This window comes from Artibeus jamaicensis, unplaced genomic scaffold (genome assembly GCF_021234435.1).
Source record: "Artibeus jamaicensis isolate MK-2021 breed Jamaican fruit bat unplaced genomic scaffold, CSHL_Jam_final contig_468, whole genome shotgun sequence".
Classification (NCBI taxonomy): domain Eukaryota; kingdom Metazoa; phylum Chordata; class Mammalia; order Chiroptera; family Phyllostomidae; genus Artibeus; species Artibeus jamaicensis.
Window position 1 is genome coordinate 2,004,490 of NW_026521846.1, and position 24,788 is coordinate 2,029,277.

General features: G+C 39.2%; 2 protein-coding genes across 4 annotated transcripts in view; one reads left to right on the top strand and one right to left on the bottom strand.

Moving 5' to 3' along the window:
* The window catches only part of TIMM23 (translocase of inner mitochondrial membrane 23), a 32,006-nt gene extending 30,017 nt beyond the window's left edge, over positions 1–1,989 (top strand). The window contains exon 7 of the mRNA XM_037143115.2: positions 1,500–1,989. Within this exon, the coding sequence (XP_036999010.1) occupies positions 1,500–1,615 (116 nt within the window). The 3' untranslated portion in view covers positions 1,616–1,989. The remainder of the gene's footprint in view (positions 1–1,499) is intronic.
* Positions 1,990–2,749: 760 nt separating this feature from the next.
* Positions 2,750–24,495, bottom strand: NCOA4 (nuclear receptor coactivator 4). 3 transcript variants are annotated; one of them, XM_037143112.2, is made up of 11 exons: positions 24,387–24,495; positions 13,657–13,808; positions 9,715–9,855; positions 9,441–9,529; positions 9,060–9,168; positions 8,424–8,513; positions 7,538–7,681; positions 6,615–6,704; positions 5,232–6,245; positions 4,677–4,817; positions 2,750–4,297 (listed from the first exon to the last, which is right to left on the bottom strand). In XM_037143112.2, exons 2-11 carry the CDS (start codon positions 13,792–13,794, stop codon positions 4,292–4,294), a joined length of 1,962 nt encoding a protein of 653 aa, XP_036999007.2. In that variant the 5' UTR covers positions 13,795–13,808; positions 24,387–24,495; the 3' UTR covers positions 2,750–4,291. The 3 variants fall into 3 exon arrangements, with proteins under 3 accessions (XP_036999007.2, XP_036999008.2, XP_036999009.2); XM_037143113.2 differs by lacking the exon at positions 24,387–24,495 and adding an exon at positions 18,509–18,657; XM_037143114.2 differs by lacking the exon at positions 6,615–6,704.
* Positions 24,496–24,788: the final 293 nt, after the last annotated feature.

Sequence of the window (24,788 nt, forward strand, 5' to 3'; positions counted from 1 at the left end):
TTACATTTTTATAATTTGCTTATTACACTCAAAAAGTGTAGGTCTATTAACTGAGCCATAGTGATGTTGTTGCAGATAGCTTAGCTTTTATTCTGCACTTTGTAGTTTTTTTCCATTTTAAGAATTAGGTCTAATTATAGTTCATTTTCTTTTTTATTGACCTGACAGGTCAAAAATAAATGGTAGGTCTTTATTCAACTGAACTGTTTTAAGTTATATTTCAGACACACTGAATACAGTTGCAAATTCAACTGTAATGACTAGTCGTAACTAAAGCAAGATGATACAGAGATTTGGACTTCAAGAAGACACCACCTACTGAAACGTTTTTGATGTTTCTGATCCCCACCACACACACACACACACACACGTACGTGACATTTAGAGATGATGTAAGCAGTCTCTGTATGGATCTGTTTGAGAGAGATAAATAGGGTATTTCATAGTGGAAACCTAAGCAGGTTAGCTATCAGAACTCTCCAGAGGCTGTTTGGAAGGAGTGTCCCTTTAATCTGTTAGCTGAAACCATCTGGCAGGATATCATTGCAGAAATGATTGGCTTGAAGTAAATGGAGCAACATCACTGAATCACAGGCTTTAATGTCCCCTACCTCTAGTAAGGAAATCACTGGACAACAGCTGCATTTCCTTTGCTTTCCTAAAACAACTTTAGGTACAATATAGGCTACCTTAAGTTTATGGTCCTTACCTGTTTGTGAAACTCTAGAGAACATCAAGTATTTATTAGAAGTTTGAGTACCCCCCATTTGTCTTAGTAGATTTGGGTGCTTTCTTCAGTTAATTGGTTGAAACAGTTTTGTTTCTGCGTTTTAAATAAAACATTGTTAATCTTTAAATGTTTTTCAACTAGTGCAGTGATTCCAAGAGCCTCATTGCTCAATATTTGCAATAGAATATTGTCTGAACACATCAGTGTGGGAATGGGGGGACAGCAAAGTTGATACTTCATCAGCACCTAATTCAAAGCTTCGTTATCACCTCTACTTCAGTCTTCCAAGTTAGGATTTTGAGAACCTGTAGAGTCCAAAGATTAATACCATTTCCATAGAGGGTGTGCCCTTGTTTATATATCACTTTAAATCAATTGATAGTGCCAATTAAGTCTAAACTGTTACAACTAGCAGGAAATTATTGATCTGGCTGGGACTTCAATGGTAATAAGCATAAGATCTTTTTATAAGTATTAACAAGTCTGATTGAGAAAAGTCAAACTGTTAATGCTGATAATCTTAGTTACAAATTGTGACATTAAAAGTTATTTTATTACAAATATGAAATATAGTATATATATTAAAGAAGTCATTTAGGGACTTTGTCTCCTGATTGGTTTCTTGTGTTTCTTTTAAAAGTTTTACTCTCCTGTTTGGGACAGAGTATTTATAAACATGAATGGTTATGTCTCAATTCTGAGATACTCGTGTTTAATCCATTGATGTTAGGACACGATGCAATACAAATTTTATTTTTCTTTCTCTCAGGTGGTCTTCGAGGGGTAGCACGAGGTGGTCTAGCAGGACTAACACTTACTAGCCTCTATGCACTGTATAATAACTGGGAGCACATGAAAGGCTCCTTGCTCCAACAGTCACTCTGAAGATTTTACCAACCTGCAAATGGAGGACACTTCAGTGGTTATCCAGATCAGTTTATGAGTTAATGTACAGTTCTCTTATATCTACAATTAGGTTGAAAAATTATGCAGATACTGATTTGCTGTGATTAAGATTGTTGACCAGACTGGCTCTCCTTCCAGCCATTGAGTTGAAGCCAAAACCCTTTGGTGGCTGAGTAGTAATATGGTTGTCTTTGAAGATCTTGTGCCTGTTCTTTCCTACCTGCTGAATGGAAAACTACTTACTCCCATTATTCTGTTTGTTCAATACCATATCACATTTGTTCATTTAATGATCAAAAACTGTAATGTTGTCCTGCGTTCCCAATAAAGGGTGAAAACAGAACCAAAGTCCACTCCAGTGTAAATATAATGGATGTCTCTATTGAAAAGCATCTTTCTGGGTTTAAAATGCAATTTACTCTTGGCGTTTTTTTCTACCCCAGTTAGGCTGAAACACATTTTCATGTTTTGTGTTGAAATAAAGGGTCACTGGCAGCAATAATAGCTAGGTTAGAATTTTCCTTCTACAGAGATGATACTAAACCTCAAGGTAGTTCAGATTAAACATTATACCACTAGAATAACTTGCTAGAACAATCTGCCTGACAATCATACTTAAATTTGTATGCATTAACCCCCTTACTGGGGATAATTAGGGAAAAAAAAAAAGGATGAAATAAACAAGAGCTTTTAAGTTTTTAAGGAAGCCTTGGGAAAGCCAAAGGAAATATGGGCAAGTTACTTCTGTTTTGTCCTCTAATAAAATTGCACAGCAGGTTATACATAACATAATAAATGCTAAACAGCTGGTGGTTATGATTGGAAAAAGTGGGGCCTTTTCAGATACATGTAGTAAGGGATTTGTCACAAAAGCTCTGAACTTAAGATTAAAAGGAGTCGATATGAGGAGTTTGCAGGAAGAAACTGAAAATGAAAGTTAGTAGCAATATACCTGTTCTTGCTTATTTAAGATTCATAAAATTCGTTGGCATTTTATTGAATATAAAATTTTTATGTTCAGTTTATCATCTGTACTAACTAACCAAAGATTATCACATTTACATAATGTGATAGAATATTTTGTTACAAGGCACTTTTACAAGTACACACAACTGTTTGTTAATGCTTTTAATGGGGAGGTACAAAATGCATAATGCAAAAGACTTACATACTCATTAGCATAGTGATTAATGTAAACTTAGGAATACACACTGTTAAACCTCAAAAACTACAAAGTGTCCTGCAACCTAAAATAATGAAAAGGATCCCTAAGTTTTTACCCACTACCTTTATTAAAATTCTAAATTAGGTTGGGGGAGGGGGAACTAAAAATAAACAGCTTTTTTCAGCTGTGGTTCAAGAATTCCAGTAAAGCTGTATGGCAATTGATACTCTGTGAAATTTCTCCAAAAGGGCTTTCTGGATGACAACATCACAAACTAAAAGTATTTCCAATACCACATACCTAGGCAAGCTGAGTGGCTTAATAAATTTAAAGGCCTGGTGGAAAGAAGTTATATTAGAAAGCTTAAAAAAACATAAATACCATTTCTCCCCTGCAGAGAAACTTTTTTTAAAGTATGAACATTACTTTAAGGATCTTGAGAAAATATCAGCTTTCATAAAGCTTCAGTGAACACCCCAAGGCACAAGCGTTCAAAATAGCCTGTTCTCTAAATGTCTCTGCATTTTCAGAGGTAAAGGTAGACTGTACTTGCAGTAAAAGGGCATTTAATTTAACCCTAGTTAAAAGCACCAGGTAAGTGTCTAGCTCAACTTCCATTATACACAGGATACTGTACCAATAACCATTAATAGTTCAAGTGCTACATTTCCAACCTGTCCTATCTTTTGCTTTTTGATCAGTGGGCATGGGGACTCTTCCCTGCATTTCTTCAGAATATTTCCAAAGACATTAGGATTACCCAGGATGTTGTCTTGAAGCAATTCAGAGCCCTTCTAAAAGAGCTCACTAGATACAACACTTAGAGAAGGAAATAAAGACAAAATTTGCAGTAACTAAATTTCTTCCAAAAGAAAATACTGTAGAATCTGATGTGTGGGCTAAATGTTTTGTAATTTATGTTGAAAATTGCCAAGATGCTGATACATGCTTTGGTTTAAAAAAAAAAATCACTGTATTCTCTCGGTAATTCTTTATATGAAATACACTATATATTAATTATAAGAAATTATTTCCATCACTAATGGAAGAAAACCCACAGCAAAGGAAGCATTAAAAAGGGTAATAAAAAGGTTAAATAAATTCACTAGCTTCTTTGAGCAACACCTTGATAAGAAAACTATTTTTTTAAGAAACTACAGTGTTTTTAATGTACTAGTAACAACCCAATGTAAGGAGCCATGAAGCCTTATGAAAGAAATACCCACCATAATGCTGCATTTCTACTGTAAGAGTGAATTAATTCTTTACAAGAAGGAACTGAATCACCTCAGCCATCAAAAAATAGCGGGGTTTTTTTCCACAGTAACTAATAATTTGATGACTTATTTTTCTTCATTAGTTGAAAATTAGATAAAGGAACTAAGCTGACTGGTCACACCCAGAAACAATGATTTGGCAAGCTGCAGTCACTCGGCTTATGAAGTGTGAGAATTTGCAGAAGAGTTGCTTGACTCTAATACTCCGTTCCTTCACATCTGTAAAGAAAAGCCCGCAGATAAAAAGTCACTCACTGTAGAATAAAAACATTTCTCCCCAACTCAAAAGTGCTGACTCATTCATCTCTGAGTAAACTATTAGAACCCATACAGGCTCTAAAAATGCCCCTGACACAACTTAACTACCTTGAAAGGTCATGTTCAGATATGTCCTAATTGTTTCCTTGAGCAAGTTTGGGTGAAATAAATGAAACTTTATTATTTTCCCGTCCCTTTATGATTTTTCTCTCCCACCCTTACTTACCTAATATTCATTCCATTAAAATGATTATGGTTAAATGGGAAAGTATGAATTCATGTATGACAAAACATTTATAACCAGTAAAGTCTAATATTTACACCCGTGGCATGTACCCACCTGAAGAGGAGTACGATACAACCACTTTTCTTTATCAACTTTAAGTTGCATACAGGCAAAGAGATCACAAACTGCTGGGAAGCCATAACAGTCTGGGGGAAAGTTATGTTCCTCCTGTTGGGGTGAATTAAGCAATACTTCCTGCAAGAAAATGAAAAAGGTGGGTTGCTACAAATAATCTTCCCAATAATATGGTGTCTATGAAGAATAATGTAAGTCTTGGGCATGCTCTCTAATAAGAGCAGAGGTAACAATCGCTTCCCCTACTCCTAAATCTTTTCCATAATTAGCAATAAAAACAGGCTGGGGTTTTATTGCAGCCAACCCCGGCCCCACAGGATGGGGGCTGGAAACTAAGAAAGAAAATGCACAAAAACTGACCTAAATAATAAATTCTCCATTCTGTTGCTAACATGGCACTAAAATTAATACTTAAGCCAATTACAATATTTAACATGTTTTTAAGGATCTGGGCCATTTGCAAGGTTTGGGATTAAGAAAGTAAAAACCTATTAACTATATTTCAAATGTTGCTATTTTGATGTCTCTGCTCACCTTGGCCTTTTTTCGAAGCAGCCACTTATCTTCTCCTGAGGATAACTGACTGAGGTTTCCTGTCTTCTTTGTTGGCAAGACCCAGTCAGCTGTGTTAAAGGGACACCAGGGAGGGGCCACAGGGCTGGTAAGCTTTTGTTTGCCGGCTTGGTCCTCAGTGATAGGCACTTCCTTGGGGTGTCCTTTGCATGCAGGTGTGATAAGCCATTCTGACAAGGGACTATTCCTTATCACTTTGAGGGAATCAGCAATTCTAGAAGGAGCCACTGCTTTTGGTATCTTAGCTTGTTCTGTTGCCTCTTTTCTGGAAGGACAAAGCCACATACTTAGGGAATCTATACATTTCTCAGATTCAGATTTTGGTTCCAGTGGCATACCATTTTTATCCTTTCCTTCTTTCTCCAGCAGCCATTTACAAAGAGCTTCCCTCTCACAATTTTCATCACACACACACTCTGCAAAGCTTGTACAGGGCTCATTGGCTTTGCAGACCTCCTCTATTTTATATGGGTCTTGATGGTTCTGGACAAGCCAATCCTCAATAACCATGCTGGGAGTAGGCAAGGGTTTCTTGGCCTCCATGTAGTCATTCAAGCACTTCAGATTGCCCAGGTTTTCGATCTCCACACCTCTGTGCTGGTTGCCCTGACAATTGGTACAGGAATCAGGCTTGACAAGCCAATCATTCACACTGTAAGACTCTTGGAACACCTGGAACAAGAGCTTAAACCTCTCACTGGTTGCACAGCTGCTATTCCCAGGCTTCTCCAGCTTTTGGGATTCCTGGGGAGTCACCAACCAATCAGAAAGATCCACCTCATCTTGATCAAGCAGCTCCAGATTCTCAACCTTTTCAGTATCAATAGAATAAGAACTGGTGGTAGAATCACTGCTACCCTTTTGGTAACTTGGTCTTTCGGGAACTTCTTGATGCCGACTCTTGTGGAGCCAGTTTTCCAAGCCCTTTAGGTTGCCCCAGACATTACTGAAGAAATTGCAGGCTCTGGCAGAAGTCTACACAAAAAGTACACAGTATTAGTTTACCAGAATATTATGACTGCTTTGGGATTCATGACAAAAAGAGTTCTATTTGCCTATTTACTGTATTGCCCAATGTTTCTAAATTTACACAAAGCCAAGAGACAAGGGATTTCTCTGTTGCAATAATAAAATACATATTTAAGTACATAAAAATATAATTTTCTATTTAAAAAAACAAAAGTACAGGCAAACTGGGGGAAACCATCTGTAGCAAGACAGAAAAGTTCTAACACAATATGCCTTTATGAATAAAAAAATGAGCAAGATACTAGGCAAATCATAAAACAGGCAAACTTTCACTCAATTTCCTTAATAATCAAATAAATTCAAAACAACTGTTACCTTTTTGTCAGATTGGGGGGGACCAATGACAAATGGCAACCCATAGCTGCCATTTAGAGAAGTTTCTGTGAAGCAAGTACACTCAGTACTCTGCTGACAGAAATAGAAATTGGTATCAATTTCCAGGAAGCCAAATTGGCAATATGTACCTAAAACTGCAATCTACTAATGCAATTTCTAGGAATTTAATTCTACAGAATTAATAAAGAATGTATAGAAATATTAACTCCTTGCCCTGGCTGGCATAGCTCAGTGGATTGAGCGCGGGCCTGCGAATCAAAGGATCATGGTTCGACTCCCAGTCAGGGCACATGCCTGGGTTGCAGGCCAGTTCCCAGTAGGGAACACATGAGAGGCAACCATACACTGATATTTCTCTCCCTCTCTCCTTCCCTTCCCCTCTAAAGATAAATAAATAAAATCTTTAAAAAAAAAAAGAAATATTAGCTCCTGGATGTTTAGAGAAAATTTATATCCAGAAAAACTGGAAATTCAGTTACAACCAATATATCCAGAAAAACTGGAAATTAAGTTAACAACCAATCGATAATACACTACACTATTAAGGATTTTATGGAAGGGATTATATGATAAGAAAAGTATATTCATGCTCTATTAGTGAAAAGTAACCAAAAGATGATTTTTTTTAAGTATATGTATGGACACAAAAATGAAGTATATAAATGCAAATGTTAGAGTGACTGTCTCTGAATGTTGGGATTATGGGTTCGTATTTCCTTATACAGTTGTTTGTTTTCTAAACTGTCTATCCATGGTGAAGAGGTGTCATGTTGTTACTAAAAATTACTAAAAATACTTATTTCCAGAACAGAACTAAAAACTAAACAAAAACATACTGTGTGTTAGAAACTAACCCCATCTACTTCTACATCTACCTCAGAAACAATAAAGTAGCAACACACCTGATTATTCTCCAAGGTATGCTTTTGAGTGAGCCAGTCCTGCAGATTGGTGCTGGGTGCGTAAGAAGTCTGATGACCACTGGCAGGTTTGCTTCCAAGGAGCCATTCACTGAGAGGGACAGCTGTGGTGCCAGATGCTGACTTCTGCTTAATCACACAACAATTTGCTACTTAACAAGGCAATGTTAAGTGCAGAAAGAAGTTCACCAGAAAAGGAGATCCAAGCTCTCTAATCTTAGCTGGCCACTGACCCTTCTTCACATATTATATGACTTCCCTAAACCTCCATTTTCACAATTATAAAACAAGGAGTATCGCCCTGGCTGGTATAACTCAGCAGGCCTGCGAACTAAGGGATCACAGTTCGATTCCCAGTCAGGGCACATGCTTGGGTTGCAGGTCAGTTTCCAGCAGGGGACACACGAGAGGCAACCGTACATTGATATTTCTCTCCCGCTCTCCTTCCCCTCCCCTCTAAAAAACATAATTAAAAAAAAAAAAAAAAAAACAAGGAGTATAGCTGAGCTCTGGGATTCTTCTCAACTGAAAATGTCTAGAAACCAATATTCCAGTTGCCCTTAGAAGTAAATCATCCCTATGAATTATAAAGGAAAGGATTCCCAAGAGAGAACCAATACAATCAGCCGATGACAGTTTCTTATGAACTAACTGATTAAGTTTCTCTCTTACTCAACATCTATAAAACCTCCAAATTTCTATCTGACATTCAGTCTCAAGGGAAGCATTTAATTGTAAAAACTAACTCATTACCACTGGTACCTATTTACCAATATATTACAACAGGGGAAAAAAGTGACTTAGTCAAAATCCAAAAGAAATACTAGCCAAATAATAACTCGGTTATCAGAAACAAAATATATTTTACCTGCTCTGGCAATGGCATATAGCCTCTTTTCTCCATGAAGGGTCCAACAGTTGACGAACTAGCGTGAGCCATCAAATGCTCAGGAATTTGCTATAAAATAAAAACAAAATAATTGTGTTTATCAATCTTATACTTTTATACCAAAAAAGTGAAATTTTAATTCCTAATTTCAAAAGCATTAAGCAAAGCATTACTCTTTCTATAAATATTCTTAATACTAAATTCAATGCCCTACAAAGTAGTTGTCAAATCACAGAATTTTTTATCTACATAACTGTCATACAAGAAATTTCATCAGAATTAGTAGTATTACAAATTTTAACAAGACACAAATGAGACCAAGTTTGGTTCTTTATATGAAAGACCATTCAAACCATAAATTTTATAAGAAATATATCAAAAGTATTTAAAGACTTATAAGATGAATTCTTGAGATTATCCATGAATCATACCACATTCTAAGAACTACCAGCCGTAATGCTCCATCAACTTAACAAAAACATGAAATTCTGGAGTTCCCCAAATTCTCTACAAAGCCACTACTCATTGTAAAAATGTGGTGTTTTTAAGACCATCTGTGAGGCCACAGACCTGAGAAGCACATTCTATGAACCATCTGAGATCAACAATACTCACGATGGTCTTGAGGGACCCAAAAGTTGTGATGGCCTGGCGCAGAGCAGTTGTGTCTGCTTCGAAAAGTAGAACAGTCGAATCTTCAGGTTTGAGAGTCAAACTTCCCAGTCTAGAGAAAAAAATTCTTAAAGAATATCTATTTCAACTTCATCTAAAACAAAAGCCAAATTGTGATTGGAAGTGACTGTACTTTGCTAAGATTACCAAAGACAGATGATTTAACCATGCACCAAGTATAATATTAAAACTAGGAAGCAAGATGATCTTATCACAGGAACAGAAAAGTCAAGTTAAATCCAACCCATGCAGTAAGTCACAAAACTGACTATTTTTAATACACCCAAGTCAAAAAGCTAAAAATCAAAACAAAACAGTCTTTACCTCTCCAGGCACAAAGAGACTTGATTGGCTAGATCTTTGTTTTGGGTGCATTCCAGTTGACGAATAAGACAATTGAACTGGCCCAGTAACTATAAGAAAAATGAAACCATCTAGCCACAATGATACTAAAAGTACCAAGTGTATCCAAGTTAACAAACAGTACCTGAAATTAAACTTTTGTCTGATGTATATATTAAGGCTACAATGCAGGAAAGACATTCTCTAGAAACCAGAAACCATACTCAAACCAACCATAGCCTTGCAGCCATCTTACCCAGTAGAGCTGTTGGGCCTGCTGCTGAAGTGTCTCCTCTTTAAGCTGATAGATGAGATCTACCTGTTCATACAACCATACCTCACGGCTTCGAAGGCATTCCAAGTGACGGCTTATGCAGCTGTGAATCTGAGCTTTGATCTAGGAAACACATACATATTAGCTTCACTAGTTAAGGCCAAAGAATATATTTCCCACAGAACAGTGAAGTTCTTAAACTTTTGGGAGTCACAAATCCTCTTGGCTCTCCAATGACATCTACAGAAAATCTCTCCAGAAAAATGCATAAACTCAAAATTGTGCCTATAGTTTCTGGGTTTAGTATGCCAAAGGCCCAAGGACCCAGTTTAAGAATTCCAGCCATAAAGGCATACCCTATGCTCTAAAATCCTCCTACCATACTTCTCCTAAGAGGATCAGGTTTACTTTCAGTATCCTAAAGAAATCAAAAGAAAATACAAGAATAGGTCAGGTAATGCTGATCCCCCTCAGTTTTTTTCTTTATTTCTTTCTCATCCCACAAATGAGCAATCAATCCATTTACAGTAAGTCACTTTAATAAAGAGATGTGCCACTGCATGTCAATAACCAGAGACTACTAGGGTAGACAGTTTAAGCAAAATTGTAAACTAAATGTTTCTGGAAACATAAATAGTGATTCAAAGGGAGGTAACTGTAAAAATCCTAAGAAAAAACCAAAACAGCTAAAAATCTTCCATAAGAATCTACATTTTTTAAACACTATTTATAACATTTTTCTATATATCTTATTTTTCGGACTATAAGACACACTCCCCCAAAATTTGGGAGAAAGTGGGGGGTGCATCTTATAGTCCCAATGTAGCTTTACATTTACATTGGTGAAATACTATGTTATTTATGTTATTAACTATTTTACATTTTTTTGCTTCAAAAATTTTCCCCCATTTTTCTCCTCTAAAACCTAGGTGTATCTTATGGTCCAAAATGTAGTGATATAGTTGTGTTTCAAAGTCATGTAATACTACTTGGTCTATCCACTTACAGACAGAATACTATTAAGCCTACACGACAAACCTGGGCCAAACAGTCCATGTGGTTTCTTCCGTAAAATAAGAGACACAACTTCTGGGCAAGATGGAGGCATAGGTGGAAACACTGTGCTTCCTCGCACAACCAAAATTAAGGACAACAAAGATTTAGAAACAAAAACACAACCAGAACAGACAGAAAATTGAACTGTACGGAAGTCCAATAACCATTCATCCAGACTGGTAAGAGGGGTGAAGTCAGTGGCCAGGGGCGAGGGACTGCAGCAGGAAAAGGTGATGGCTGCCAGACCCAGGAGCACAGGCGGTGTGGAGCTGACCTCAGTCATACATTCATTCGCAGATAAACTAGGCAAAAACGGGCAATGAGAGACCGCACAACCCAGGGCCCCATCGATGGGAAATAAAGCCTAAAAGCATCGATTGAAAAGGTGCCAGGAGAGACTCCCAGCCTCACAGGAGAGGTTCATTGGAGAGACCCACAGGGTCCTAAAATGTACACAAGCCCACCCACCCAGGAACCAGCGTCAGAAGGGCCCAGTTTGCTTGTGGGAAGCAGCAGAGGGGACTGAAATCCAAAAGACAGCAGAGCAAGAGCCACTGTTCCCTCTCTGACCCAGCCCCCACATACAACATCACAACAAAGCAACTGGGTTGCCCTGCCCTGGTGAACACCTAAGGCTCCGCCACTCATACATAACAGGCATGACCTGACCAAAAAATTATGGCTCAAACACAAGAACAAATCAAAGCTCTAGAGCCGATATGTCTAAGTGATCAAGAGACAGCCAACCTATCAGATGCACAGTTCAAAACACTGGTGATCAGGATGCTCACACAATTGGTTGATTTTGGTTGCAAATTAGATGAAAAAATGAAGGCTACACTAAGTGAAATGAAGGAAAATGCACAGACAACCAATAGTGATGGGAAGGAAACTGGGATTCAACCCAATGGAGTGGACCAGAAAGAAGAATAAAACAACCAAACAAAAGAATGAAGAAACAGAATTAAAAAAAAAATGAGAAGAGTCTTAGGAACCTCCAGAACATCTTTAAATGTTCCAACATCTTAATTATAGGGGTACCAGAAGAGGAATAGCAAGAAGTGGAAAACTTATTTAAACAAACAATAAAAAAGAACTTCCCCAATCTGCCAAAGGAAACATGTCCAGGAAGTCCAGGAAGCTCAGAGAGTCCCAAAGAAGGTGGACCCAAGAAGAAACACACCAAGGCACATCATAATTACATTAACCAAGATTAAAATGAAGGAGAGAATTCTAGAAGCAGCAAGAGAAAAGGGGACAGTCACCTACAAAGTAGTTCCCATCAGACTGTCAGCTGATTTCTCAAAAGACACCTTACAGGCAAGAAGGGGCTGGAAAGAAGTATTCCAAGTCATGAAATGCAAGAACCTACACCCAAGATTGCTCCATCCAGCAAAGCTTTCATTTAGAATGAAAGGGCTAGGCCCTGGCTGGCGTAGCTCAGTGGATTGAGCGCAGGCCTGCAAACCAGCGTATTACGGTTCGATTCCCAGTCAGGGCACATGCCTGGGTTGCAGGCCAGTTCCCAGCAGGGGACGCATGAGAGGCAACCATACATTGATATTTCTCTCCTACTCTTTCTCCTTCCCTTCCCTTCTCTCGAAAAATAAATAAAAAAATATATATATATTTAAAAAAAAAAAAAAAGAATGAAAGGGCTGGTAAAGTGCTTCTCAGATAAGGTCAAGTTCAAGGAGTTCATCATCACCAAGCCCTTATATGAAATGTTAAAGGGACTTATCTAAGAAAAAGAAGATAAAAACTATCAACAGTGAAAGGACAGCAAACTCACAGTTATTAACAACCACACCTAAAACAAAAGCAAACTAAGCAGAAACCAAAAATAGGAGTGGAGCCACAGAAATGGAGATCACATGGAAGGGTAGCAACAGGAGTAGGAGGAGTAGAGGGGAGGAGAAGGTACAGACAATAAGTAGCATAGACAGTGGGGAAAAAATAGACAGGGGGAGGGCAACAGTAGTATGGGAAATGTAGAAGCTAAAGAACTTATGACACATGGACATGAACTAAAGGGGGGAGGGGTGTGCAGGGGGGAGGGGAATGAAGGGGGGAAATGGGACAACTGTAATAACATAATCACTAAAATATATTTTAAAAAAGAGACACATTTTTCATTTTCACCAATAACTTTGATTTGGTATTTTGAGTACGTCAGCTATCTCCTACATAGTAAATGTCAATTGTTCTCAATTAATGTCTTGATATGATCATTGTTAACTTTAACTGTTCTACCTGGCCATGAAGCATCATCCAGCAAGAAATCTCCATCACAAAACTTCGCAAACCACTTCTGACATGTTCCATCACTAACAGCACCTTCTCCGTACAATGCAAAAATTTTGTGTTTCAGTTGCATTTTTACCTTTCTTGAAATAATAAAGTATAATATGCTGAAAATGTTGCATATTTTCTTTTATCTTCAGTATTAAAATGGCCACATAAAAATGCACCAATTTTCTTTTAATGAAAAAAACAGCCACCAAGTGAAAAAGATAATAGGAGAAAGGATGTAGTGCCATCATTTATGCTAAGGACACAGATGAGCAGTACAAGTATACTGCTCATCTTTTTATTTTATTGATAGCAGTGATTGGCACAGGGACCACACCAAAGAGCAATAAAAAATGCATGCTGAACTAATTCTCTAAGGTGGTACAAGGTTTTCCAGACTCTTCTAACATCTGCTTTATTTACCTTTAAAATCAAAGACATCAACACTTCAGGTAAACCACGTGAGACATGGGGTGAAACTTCTTGGTTGGCATTGAGAAGCCAAGTCCTTGGCCATGCTCTAACCATCCCTGTCCTAAGAGTCCAGACATGGCAAAAGAAAAGCACATATCATACCTCTCTCAAGTTATCTTTAATTTGCTGTTCAGCCCGGAGAACTCCACCAATAGCAAGCTCCAAGTCCCTCTGTGCATCACAACACCTCAAAAGGGGTTCTCTCTTATTGGAGCCATTCTGGTCCTGTGAAATACTCATTCTGCTCACTGTTCCTTTAAAAGAAAACAAAACAAGAACAATCCAAATTGCACCACAGTTACAACCCAAAACCACCTTTTAATAATCTCCCAATGATCACTTCAACCAGCTCCCATTTACTTAGATTACTTCCAACACAGGACCTGGCACATAGTACACTCTTAATAAATATTGCCTCCTCTCCCTGCCCACCACTATTGTATTCCTGCCATAAAATCCTATGCATCTACTTTAGTGACACTTTTACATGTGAACAGGTATATCTGAAAAAATACAGCAATTTTTTTTTAATCAACAGTTACAAGAACATTAGAGTGCACGTTTCTAGTTATAACACACAGAAAGTCACAAGGGGTATGTGTTCTTGTTTCACAGATTTAGAGGTCCATAATTACTTTGAAAAAAAAGCTGCAAAAGAAAAAGATTGATATCCCTGGCTGGTGTAGCTCAGTGCATTGAGTGTGGGCCTGCGAACCAGACAATCGAGGTTCAATTCCCAGTCAGGATACATGCCTGGGTTGCAGGCCGGTTCCCTGCAGGCCAGTTCCCAGAAGGGGACGCACAAAAGGCAACCATACATTGATGTTTCTCTCCCTCTCTCCTTCCTTTCCCCTCTAAAGATAAATAAATAAAATCTAAAAAAAAAAAGAAAAAGATTGATAAACAATTTAGAACATTGTTTAGATCTGACATTTACCTAAATTTGTTGAGAGGACAGAATTTTTATTACCTCTTTTTTATGTGCTTTTTAAAATTTAGAAGTAACTTAGGGATGGCTTCATAGCTAGGAAGCTCTCAAGAACATAAATCTTCCCTAGTTGGTGTGGCTCAGTAGACTGAACACCATTGCAAACCAAAATGTCGCCAGTTCAATTCCCAGTCAGGGAACATGCCTGGGGTTGCCAGCCAGGTCCCCAGATGGGGAAAGACCAGAGGACTCCTATCGATGTTTCTCTCCCTCTCTTTCTCCCTCCATTCCCCTCTCTTTAAAAAAACAAATAAATAAATCTTTAAAGGTGTGCTTCTAGAAAGCCATTTCAAGAAAAACAAAATAAATACTTTTGCATAGAATTTTGACATATAGGAGGTACTTACATAAATTAGTGAGAGTTCTCTAATAAGCTTCGGTTTACAAGAGGTAAGAAATATAAGTGGAAAGAATAGCACATAAGGAATGATATGAGACAGGGCCAGAAGAGTGTCAGAAATGCAATGAAGCAAAGCTTGACAGAAGCCACTGGTGTCTATCCTGGAGAGATCTAGAATCAAAGATGGTTTTTTAAACACTCAGAAATAAAGAAAGCAGTGATCACTACAGCCCAGCATGGGTTCAATAAGCCCCAGGACAATGAAGTTATTTCCACTTTGGATAGTTTCTCTAAATTGGCTAGTCAATGTAATATTGTAGGTATGATATATCTAGACAACAATAAGACCTGTGACAAGACTATCTTTGTGCTAATCCGCTATGTTTGTGGACAAAGTGAATATGGGCTAAAGAGAAACAATTAAATTAAATCAAATTTTTTTTACAAGGTACTGAAAGGATAATGGACTGAAGCCAGTCTGTAGATGTTAGAAGTATGTCCCTGTTTTCCCCAGCTACTTAACTGTTTTCCCTAATAACTTGGATGAAAACATAGGAGGCAGACATTTAAGTTAGAGATAGCATGGGGTTGTGAAAGAGATTCCAAAACAATTTCCACAAAGCTGTTAATCTTATAAAACAAAATGTAAGTATTTTGAGTTTTAATGGGGGTGGGGACAAAGTAGAAGAGAATAAATATTTAAAAGGATGGAAATTTTTAACTGAAAGTGAGCCCTATATAAGGTAGCAGTGCCCTGGATCTGAGGAGAAAATAACCTACACACTCACTATTCGACTCAATTCATCAAATCTATACTGCTTGTCACAGGACTAATCTGGTCCATGTTTATTGGGCTATATTTGAAATTTCTTTCTGAATAACATACTTTAGAAAGAAACATTTAAAAAAGGGAAAGATGCCTCAAAACCAAGAAAAATTTCTCCAGAAAGAAAGCTGTTTACCCTTGATAAGAGAAGTCTCTTCTCAAATGTTTGGAGATATAGCAAAGAATTAAGCATGTTCAGAATAGCCCAAGTAGGGGAAAGAGGAGGATTAATAGGAGACACCTGAGGCAATATATGAAAGAACTTCCCAACAGTCTTGAATGCAGTGACCTCAGAGAAGCCAGCCTTGAACTGAACAGCAGCCTACCCAATGTAGTCCTTGAGAATGGCTGACTGCTCCTCTGAAACAAAGGAAACTCTGGCTTAAACTCCATCTTCAGACCTAGCTTCAGGGCCAGGTGGCTAGGTAGAAGCAGGAAAGGGACAACTGTGTGATTCTCACTCTCAAAAATAAAACAGCGAGGGGAAGAAGCCCAGTAGGCTTTCTTTTGACCATCTCAGCAAAAGATTCACATTCAAGAACTACAGACTTCCTATATGAAGCAAAAAAATTCAGCAAACTTTCTAACTTTCCCTTGTCATTTTGTTACCTCAGTCTGTTGCCCCATGATTTCCTACTGTCCTTCCACCTTCCAAAGAGGATTGCCCTAAATACATTTTTTGAAACAATGTTAAAAGATTAACCACTTTCTTATAACTTCCCTGCCTCTAGGATTCCTGTCCCAGACTTTAGGGAGTGGGAAGAAAATGGGAAAAACACACATACCTTTCAAACAAGTTTTCCTGGAGCTTTCCTTAAAGAGGACTTAACAAACTATATATGTCATATTTGCACAATGTTTTGCACAAATCTAGTTATAAAATCATAGAACCAGAATTAAGCAACTAACCACAAATGGAGCGAAGTCACTGTCATATGGTTTAACCATAAAATTTCCAGAGTTATGACCCACTTGTAACTGACATAAACCACAAGGTTGGAAAAACAGTTACTATCTCTTTAGTACACTACTGTGTACTATTGTATAGATGTACCAATTTTATAGATGAAGGCACGAAAAGGCCCAGATAGTTTAAATTATCCATTGGAAGGGCCACAGCCATTAAGGGGAGATTTGGATCAAGTCCTAGATTCTCTCTCCCTGGCCAACTTGTTCCTCCTTTGCTGTTTTACCACCCATAAATTATTTTTATTTACGAATACTAGAATTTAAAATTAGCATTCCAAAATTAGCATTCCAATTACCATTCAAACAGTCACATTTTGGGGTACTACTAGAATAACTTCCATTAAGATTCTCACCCATTTTCATAGCCCTAATTAAGTTATGACAATTTTTCAGAACCTTCTTCCTTAGATAATGCTAACAAAATAAAGTGCACCTTTGCATGTCAGAATAATCAAAAACACTGCCAAATACCAGTGCTTACTTAGTATGAAGGACAGGAACAATTGCCCAGCCTCGATTGTGATCTCCTGTATCACTCAGTTCCATTTGTCTGCCTGAATAAAGGCTTGGACCAGATCATCTCTAACTACAGCTTCCCACTCTGTCCCACTTCCCTCCTATCCCTCCTTTCCCCCTCCCCCCACAAAAAGCCTTTTAATTTACTTTCCTGGCATCTGAATCCTTGCTAAAAGCCTAAGCCCTCAAAACACAATCCACAAGATACCTATTGTTCTATGGATTACTAAATTTGAAAAACTGCCAATTTGGTTATCTCTGATAAGGCAAAATAAGTTTACTGTTGTACCTGAAAATTTATTCTTATATTATTACTTATTAACTATTGTACTGTTTATTTGTATTACAGATGTAAACCTACTTCTTCCCACCATGTATCTGACCATATGTACAAATTTTCAGGAAAAAAATTATAAAAATTAATATTCCACATTCAATTTTACCATGAGACATTTCTTTTTCACTTCAGAGGTTCCTTCACTTAAAAAAAAAAAAAAAAAAGATTTCTTTGTACCACATTCATTAACTCAAGGGTTACATATATCTTATCTTGGCCCCAGCCCACTTTTAATCCTTTACTAAAACAAGTTTCTGAAATTCAGGATCTAATTATCCGTAATTTTTTAAATTTGATTTATTCTCCTTATTAACAGAGGCGAAGGGAGGGAGAAAGGGAGAAACATCAATGTGTGGATGCCTCTGGCGCGCCCCCGAGCAGGGACGTGGTTTGCAACCCAGGCGGGGGCCCGCACAGGAATCCAACCAGCACTGGATTAGGAGGCCGGCGCTCAATCTACTGAGCAACACCAGCCCGGGCTAATTATCTGTTAACTTTTTTTAAGCCATGCAAATAATTAATTCTTTAAACAAAATAAGCTAATAATAAATTCACAAGAGCATACTTTTTACGGTTAACACTTCAGAGGATTACTGCGCTCAGATTTGTCTACCTTTATAAAAGTAACTATGAGCAATCAATTCCAGCTAATCAACTTTCCGGAACAGTAGCTGAAAACTGACAAAATTGGTCTTTAACAACTAGTGCCAACTAAAGCTTATCTAGTTCAAAGGCAACAGTGACTCACGTAACTTTCACCTGTTCCCTAGCACTTTCTTAAGAGCCACAGTCTCTCTACAAAGCCTCCGGTCCTATGCTCTCTAGAAACTGCTCAAGACACTCGGCATCCGAAATGGCGCGGTCTCCGCTCAGCACGCATGCGCGCAGCCGCAACTGCAGGGCCCCGGAAGGCCGGTCGACCCCACCGAGACCGGGCCCGGGAAGGGCTCTCGTAGCTATCCTGACCGCCGAACATACCTCAGAGGGCCAGGTCTCCACACCCTGAGCAGCCCCGAGAGCACAAGGCTAGGGAACGGTCTTCGTGCCCGAGGATTACGCCCCAACCCCCTCAAGAGCTCGGCTGCGACTATCCACACGCCGGAGTGCGCACGTCAGCACGGGGGCGAAGGGTCCGCCCACTCCGCCTGCCCTTCAACCTTCCAGGCAGCGGGACGCCCCTACCCTTCAGTAACCGGCAGGTCAAGGAAGTAGCTGCAACAATGCCTGAACTCGCAGCTAGGCGCCTCCATCCCCGCCTGGCCACTGAGCGTGTAGCGAGTTCGCAGAGCCTGGGGACGCGTCTCCTGCCTCTCTTGCTCCAGCGTTTGGCGTGGGCCCACCCACCCCTCCGCACTCGAATTGTCAAGACGTTTATGATTTAAGGATTTTGCTGCTAATCACTACAGAGAAGTAACAAACGTGGGGCAGTCATAAGCTTACCGAATTATTATTGTAATGTTCCTGGGTGATGGTTTGTGACTACCTGAGATTATCACCGTCAGCCCAGCTGGGGTTCAGCTCTCGGCTTTTGTTCCAAGCTGTCAGACGTATCACATCTCTGACACACCTGCCAGTGACCCCCAACTCCCTCCACCCCACCCCCTGGGTCTCTGTGCTTGGTTCCTTCTTTCTCATACACACACACTCCTACACACGGCCTCAGTCCGGTGCTGTTTTAACACTCATGGGTACTTTTCATTAAACCAGGAGTGTTAAAACTCATTTTCACAGGAGGCCACATCAGCCTCGTGGTTGCCTTCAAAGGGCCAAATGTAATTTCAACTCCTTAACAGTTAAGTAGTAGTTACATTTATACAATCCCTAAAATTATTCTGGCCCTTTCAAGGCAACCGCGAGGCTGATGTGGCCCCCGGTGACGAAACAAAAGTTGACTGAGCATCTTCCAGATGCCAAGCACTATTCTAGGTGATGTGACTGCAGAAGTAAAATTGAGAGCCCTACCTGGAGAGACAATAATACAATGCACAATCGTTAAGAATAAGATGGCCCCATTTGGGTACAAAACCTGGCTCTGTCACTTAGATGCTTTGTAACCAACCTGTGTCTCAGTTTCCCATCTGTAAAATGGAGACAGTAATAAACAAACTCAATGACATTTACATGAATTAATATGTATAAAATTGTTAGGATAGTGCCTGACACACATTAGTACTTTCTCTCTGATGATTATCATGTTCATGGTACTCCAATCCGGCAGGAGACAAAATCTAGACAGCAATGCCATTCCCTTTCAATTAATTTTTTAAACGGAAAGTATTTGCTTTTGTCTATGCATATGAAACTATTTTTGTAAATAGTAAGAGTAAAGCAAAACAACATGACCAAAAAACGAAACACTAAAGACCATCATCCTCAATTAAGCATCCCTCAGATTTCAGAGGAATAGAGTTAGTTTAGGAGCCTGCTTTACCTGTGATGCACAGCTTCTTGACTCCCATTTCAGACATTTGGTACCAAAAATAATGAGAAAACAATTTCTCTCTTAATTCAAAATATGTTCATTAAGTAACAGTTTGTGAAGATACAAAAAGAAAAAAGAAAAGAAAAACTAGCTATGCCTCTGAATGATGAAAAGTCAAAAATTTATGGGCCTTTGTACTTTTAGTCAATGGCTAGAAAGAAGAAATGTTCAACTTATTAAAATAAAATACAGTTGATACCAAGAACTTTCATCTCTCTTTCATGTGCCCCTATAAAACAGTCACAATATTGACCATCACCTCATAACCAATGGGTCACCTCAACCAAGGAGTCTCATGCCCCTTCTAAAAGATGACCAATGCTTCCGCATACTATACGCTCCAGCTCTCCCCTCACTTGAATTCCCACTGTTACACAATTACTGAGAGTCAGTGATTACTCTTTCAGCTTAAGCCAGCTTTAGCTGTTACTACAATATAATGATGTGATGTGATTTTTAAAATTTTATATTAGCAATAAAAGACTGGGGAAAAAATCTATTAGAATTCTGCATTCAGGCTATTTTGCAGGCACTTCTTTACTCCCTTAAGCTGCATTATTTGCCCTTAGATCTCTGTAAAATGTTTAGGTTCTAAGGGGAAAAGATTCACAAAGCATATTATTCTTCTGCTTCAAGATTTCTACAGCTCATTTCATAGTAGATCAACTCATCTAGAGAGAGCCCAAACTTTAATTCTTCAATGGCTTCACACTTAGAAGATAAAGTCCAAATACCTTATAAGGCAATAAAATTCTCTATTTTCTGGCTTCAGCCCAACTCTCCTGCAGTTTCCCCAGAGCAACCCCCATACCATGATCCACACAACTTTACCATGCAGAGTCCAGGCTGGCTCACCTTATCCAGCTTGGCTCTCCCACTCGCTGCTAGCAATGCTAATTCCTTCCTATCTATCCACTTTTCTGACTATGCTCAAGTCACAGCCATTACTAAACCTTTCCTGACTAAAGCACCCCATTCCTCAAGTTTTGGCCAACAGAGTTAGCTGATGCTTCCTCTGGGCCCACTGTAATCTGTACAGGTTTCCAGCATGACATCTTTAACATGTTAGTTACCCTTATTGATAAAGGCCTGCCTCCTTAGCCTGAGAGCTCTCCAGGAGAAGAGACTGTGTCTTACTTGGCTTTATACATCCTAATACTTAACAGATGGCCTGGTATCAGCACTTTGGCATTCCCAATAACCTCCACATCCTGTGTGCACTACTGAATTGATGGAAAAAGAATGGTGTTCCTGCAATTGTGCAATGTTGTGGCCCTAAACTGAACAAAGGCTTAATACATGTTTAATAAACGGATGGGTAGATGAACGATAAATGCTTAAATTCAGACCAGCCACAATAAGTATGGTATAACTCTGCTTTAAACATAGTCAACTCAGTATCCCACTAAGTTGCTCATGTGGCAAACACAAGGCCCCAGGGCCGAATCTGGCCCTCCACCTTGTTTCTAGCCCAGGGGCAGTGCCGAGCTCTTGTTTAACTGTTAAGGAGTAGTTACATTTACACAGTCCTAAAATTACATTCAGCCCTGTGAAGGCAACTGCAAGGCCTACGAGGCCTCTGGTGAAAATGAGTCTGATACCCCTGCATGACTAAGGCCTTCATTAGATCAGGAAGTTTTTTTCAGAAGTGGAAGTGTTTCTAACTATTACTTTCAGTTTTCTTTCAAACAAGATAAAACCGGCAAGGTTTCTGGCACTGAAACCATGATTCCAGGATAGACGCTAAAATAAAGTGTTTTTTCTGATGCCAGACCCATCAGAGCTTAGCTAAACAGATCCACAGGCAACAGGAGGTTTGTCAGTTAAAGGGGAAACATTACTGTATTTACAGCCATCTCTGGATTTTTTTTTCCTCAGATTTTCAGTGCTACAGACATTCCGACTGACTTCACAGAAGTTTGGTAGGCTTTTAGAACTGGGACGCATCCTAACTTCAATTTGAAATACTTCTCACCATAATATAGTCAAGGATAGAAAAACATGTTATTTATCTATCATTGCAGTAATAATACCACTTTATCCACGATCTTAAACAGTAAGCATCTTGTGGTTTTTTCCCCACATAAGTAAACATGTGATAAAATAATTTCCTTCCTCTAAAGCCTGGGGGACTAGCAACAATCCAAAAATAAAACTCAATGTAAATCCAAGATTACGTTCTCATAAACTCTATAATCATCCAAGTATTAAAAGACTTCATTTCTTATCTCTGACCATATAGACAAGCAAAAAGTTTAACCTGCCCTTGCTGATGGCTCAGTGGATTGATCACCAACCTGTGAACCAAAGGGTTGCTGGTTCTATTCCCAGTCAGGGCACATGCCTGTGTTGTGGGGCCAGGTCCCTGTTTAGGGCACCAAGATGCAACCACATACTGATGTTTCTCTCCCACTCTTTCTCCCTCCCTTCCACTCTCTCTAAAAATGCATAAATAAAATCTTTAAAAAAATAAAAATTTTAACCTAACTTGTCAGTTATCCACTCCTTCAATGAACCAAATTGCTACATTTAGTTATTACAATGTTATGTATTCATTCAACAAATACTTATTGAGTGCCTGAACTGACATATACTGTGACAGTCCCTGAGGACATAATGGTGAACTTGCCATCTAGAGCCACCATTTTCAATTGTTGTGCCTTGGCACACTGGTGTGCCACAAGAATTTTTAAAATATACAATACCTGACTATTTAGTCAGGAGCACTGACCTCTTTTCCCTTAGATTATCAAATAAAAAAAAATTTTTAAAGACAACAGCCAACACAACAATAGCCATCCAGTGTGAATTAATCAAAATTATACCCATTTGTCAGAGAGGCAAAAAAATTTTTTTTGGTGTGCCATAGAATTTTAGTAATTAGTTTATGTGTGCCATGAGATTGAAAAAAGTTGAAAATCACTGATCTAGAGAATTTGTGTCACCGATTCACCAAAAACTAAGCAGAAAATACTAATTCTATGAAATAAGAGACTGGGATTTAAAGCTCCATCAACAGCAGTAAGTGGCTCCAAATGTCTTCCTGTAGGCTCACAGTTACTCTATGGGCAAATTATAAAACACTAGCCAATAGGTTCTCAGATGGGAGGAAGGATATGTGTCAAAATATCCTGTTCAATTTTTTGAAGCCCCTACACAGGCTCCGGAGAGTCTAGCACAGCTAAGCTCATTTAATAAAGTGGGAATGCAGTGGGGATACCTAAAATATCTACTCCCCCTTTGAGAAGCACATCTTCCTTTCCTTACACAACTCCCCATACTTTTCCACCTTTGAAACACCTGTTTGCCTAAAATTAATAATGCAAAGGTCTATTTAGACCCAACATATCATAAAACTTTAGACCTCTAAGATTTTTCCCTAGAGACCCAAAGAACAAAAAGTTCCATACAAGAAGGGGAAGGAGAAATAAAATAGAAATGTTACCGTGACAGTCTTTACATATATTATCTCACTTAATTATCGTAACAAACCTGCAAGCTAGAAAGCCTTGGAAAGTGCAAATGCCTAAGCCATAAAGTACAGGCACCCGCCCGCACCTCCACTGTAGCATCTAGGTTAAGTCTTCTCCAAAGGCTCTGATGTTCTTAAAATTCACAAAAGTCACACTAGGATCGCGGTGCAGAAATGAGCCAACTAGGATTACCTAACCATCTTCACCCAACCATATTTCCAAATTACCAAGTGAGTGGTGCAAACAGTTACACTACCTTGATTAGAAAACAATACAAAATGGTATGATGAAAAAAGCTTTTTGCGGTCAGAAAGACCGCAAATAGCAGAAGTACTGACTTCTGCTATTCTTGATCACATCATCCCACATTATAACACATGACAAGTAAGGTTATTTGTATGATTACTGTTATCCTCTGGAGACTGTTGGGAGAATTACATGAGGCAGCAAGTAACGCTGTGTGACCACACAGAGCGCAGGAAAAATACACTGTCTTCTTCACGTTTCCAACCAACAAGCTACGAACTCATATATTTTGGGCACTTTTTGGAAAACCGTCCCGACCTCGCTCCAAGAGACACGGCGATAGCGAGCAAAAAAAAAAAAAAAAAAAAAAAAAAACCCAAGGAGCTGTCAGAGCCGCGGGGGGAGTGCGGGAGGGAAGATGAGGGGACCCAGGGCCGAGAGTATCGCTAGCCAGAGAGAAGACAGACAGGCCGGGCCCGCAGGCCGGCAGGACTTGGGGGTGCTGGAGGGTAGAAGGAGCCAGAGTTGGGGAGGCCGGCCCCACAGGCAGAGCAGGCTCAAGCCCGGCAGGATAGCAGTCATGGCGCCCCAGACCAGCATGAGGCGTGAATGCCGAAGGCGGTGCGCCAGTCCTCCCAGCCACTCCGATTCTTACCAGCTACCGGTGCAATTCCCGGCGATCAAAGAGGACCCTCGGCGAAAAAACACCCCCTGCCACTAGCAATGAACCGAAAGGCAGAGTTCTCGCGATAGCACAATCTTCCTCTCACATCTCACGCTGCACTTCCGACTGTGTCATGGGACTTGCTGGGGGCGTGGCGCGGGGGAGGGGGGGTCAGCCCAAAGGCCTTGTCTGCCCTCTAGAGGGTGCAGAGCGCAGGCGCATATTCTTTCCTGTGTTCTATTAGGTCAGTGTCCTTTTGCCCTTCCTGAATAAAGCAGATTATATGAAACAGACATTTTTTTTAAAGCAAACTTTGTACCTAGGAGTATACTGAGTGATCCTGTCACATCAACTGTCCTAACAAAATAGATATTATTGTGCTTTAACATACAG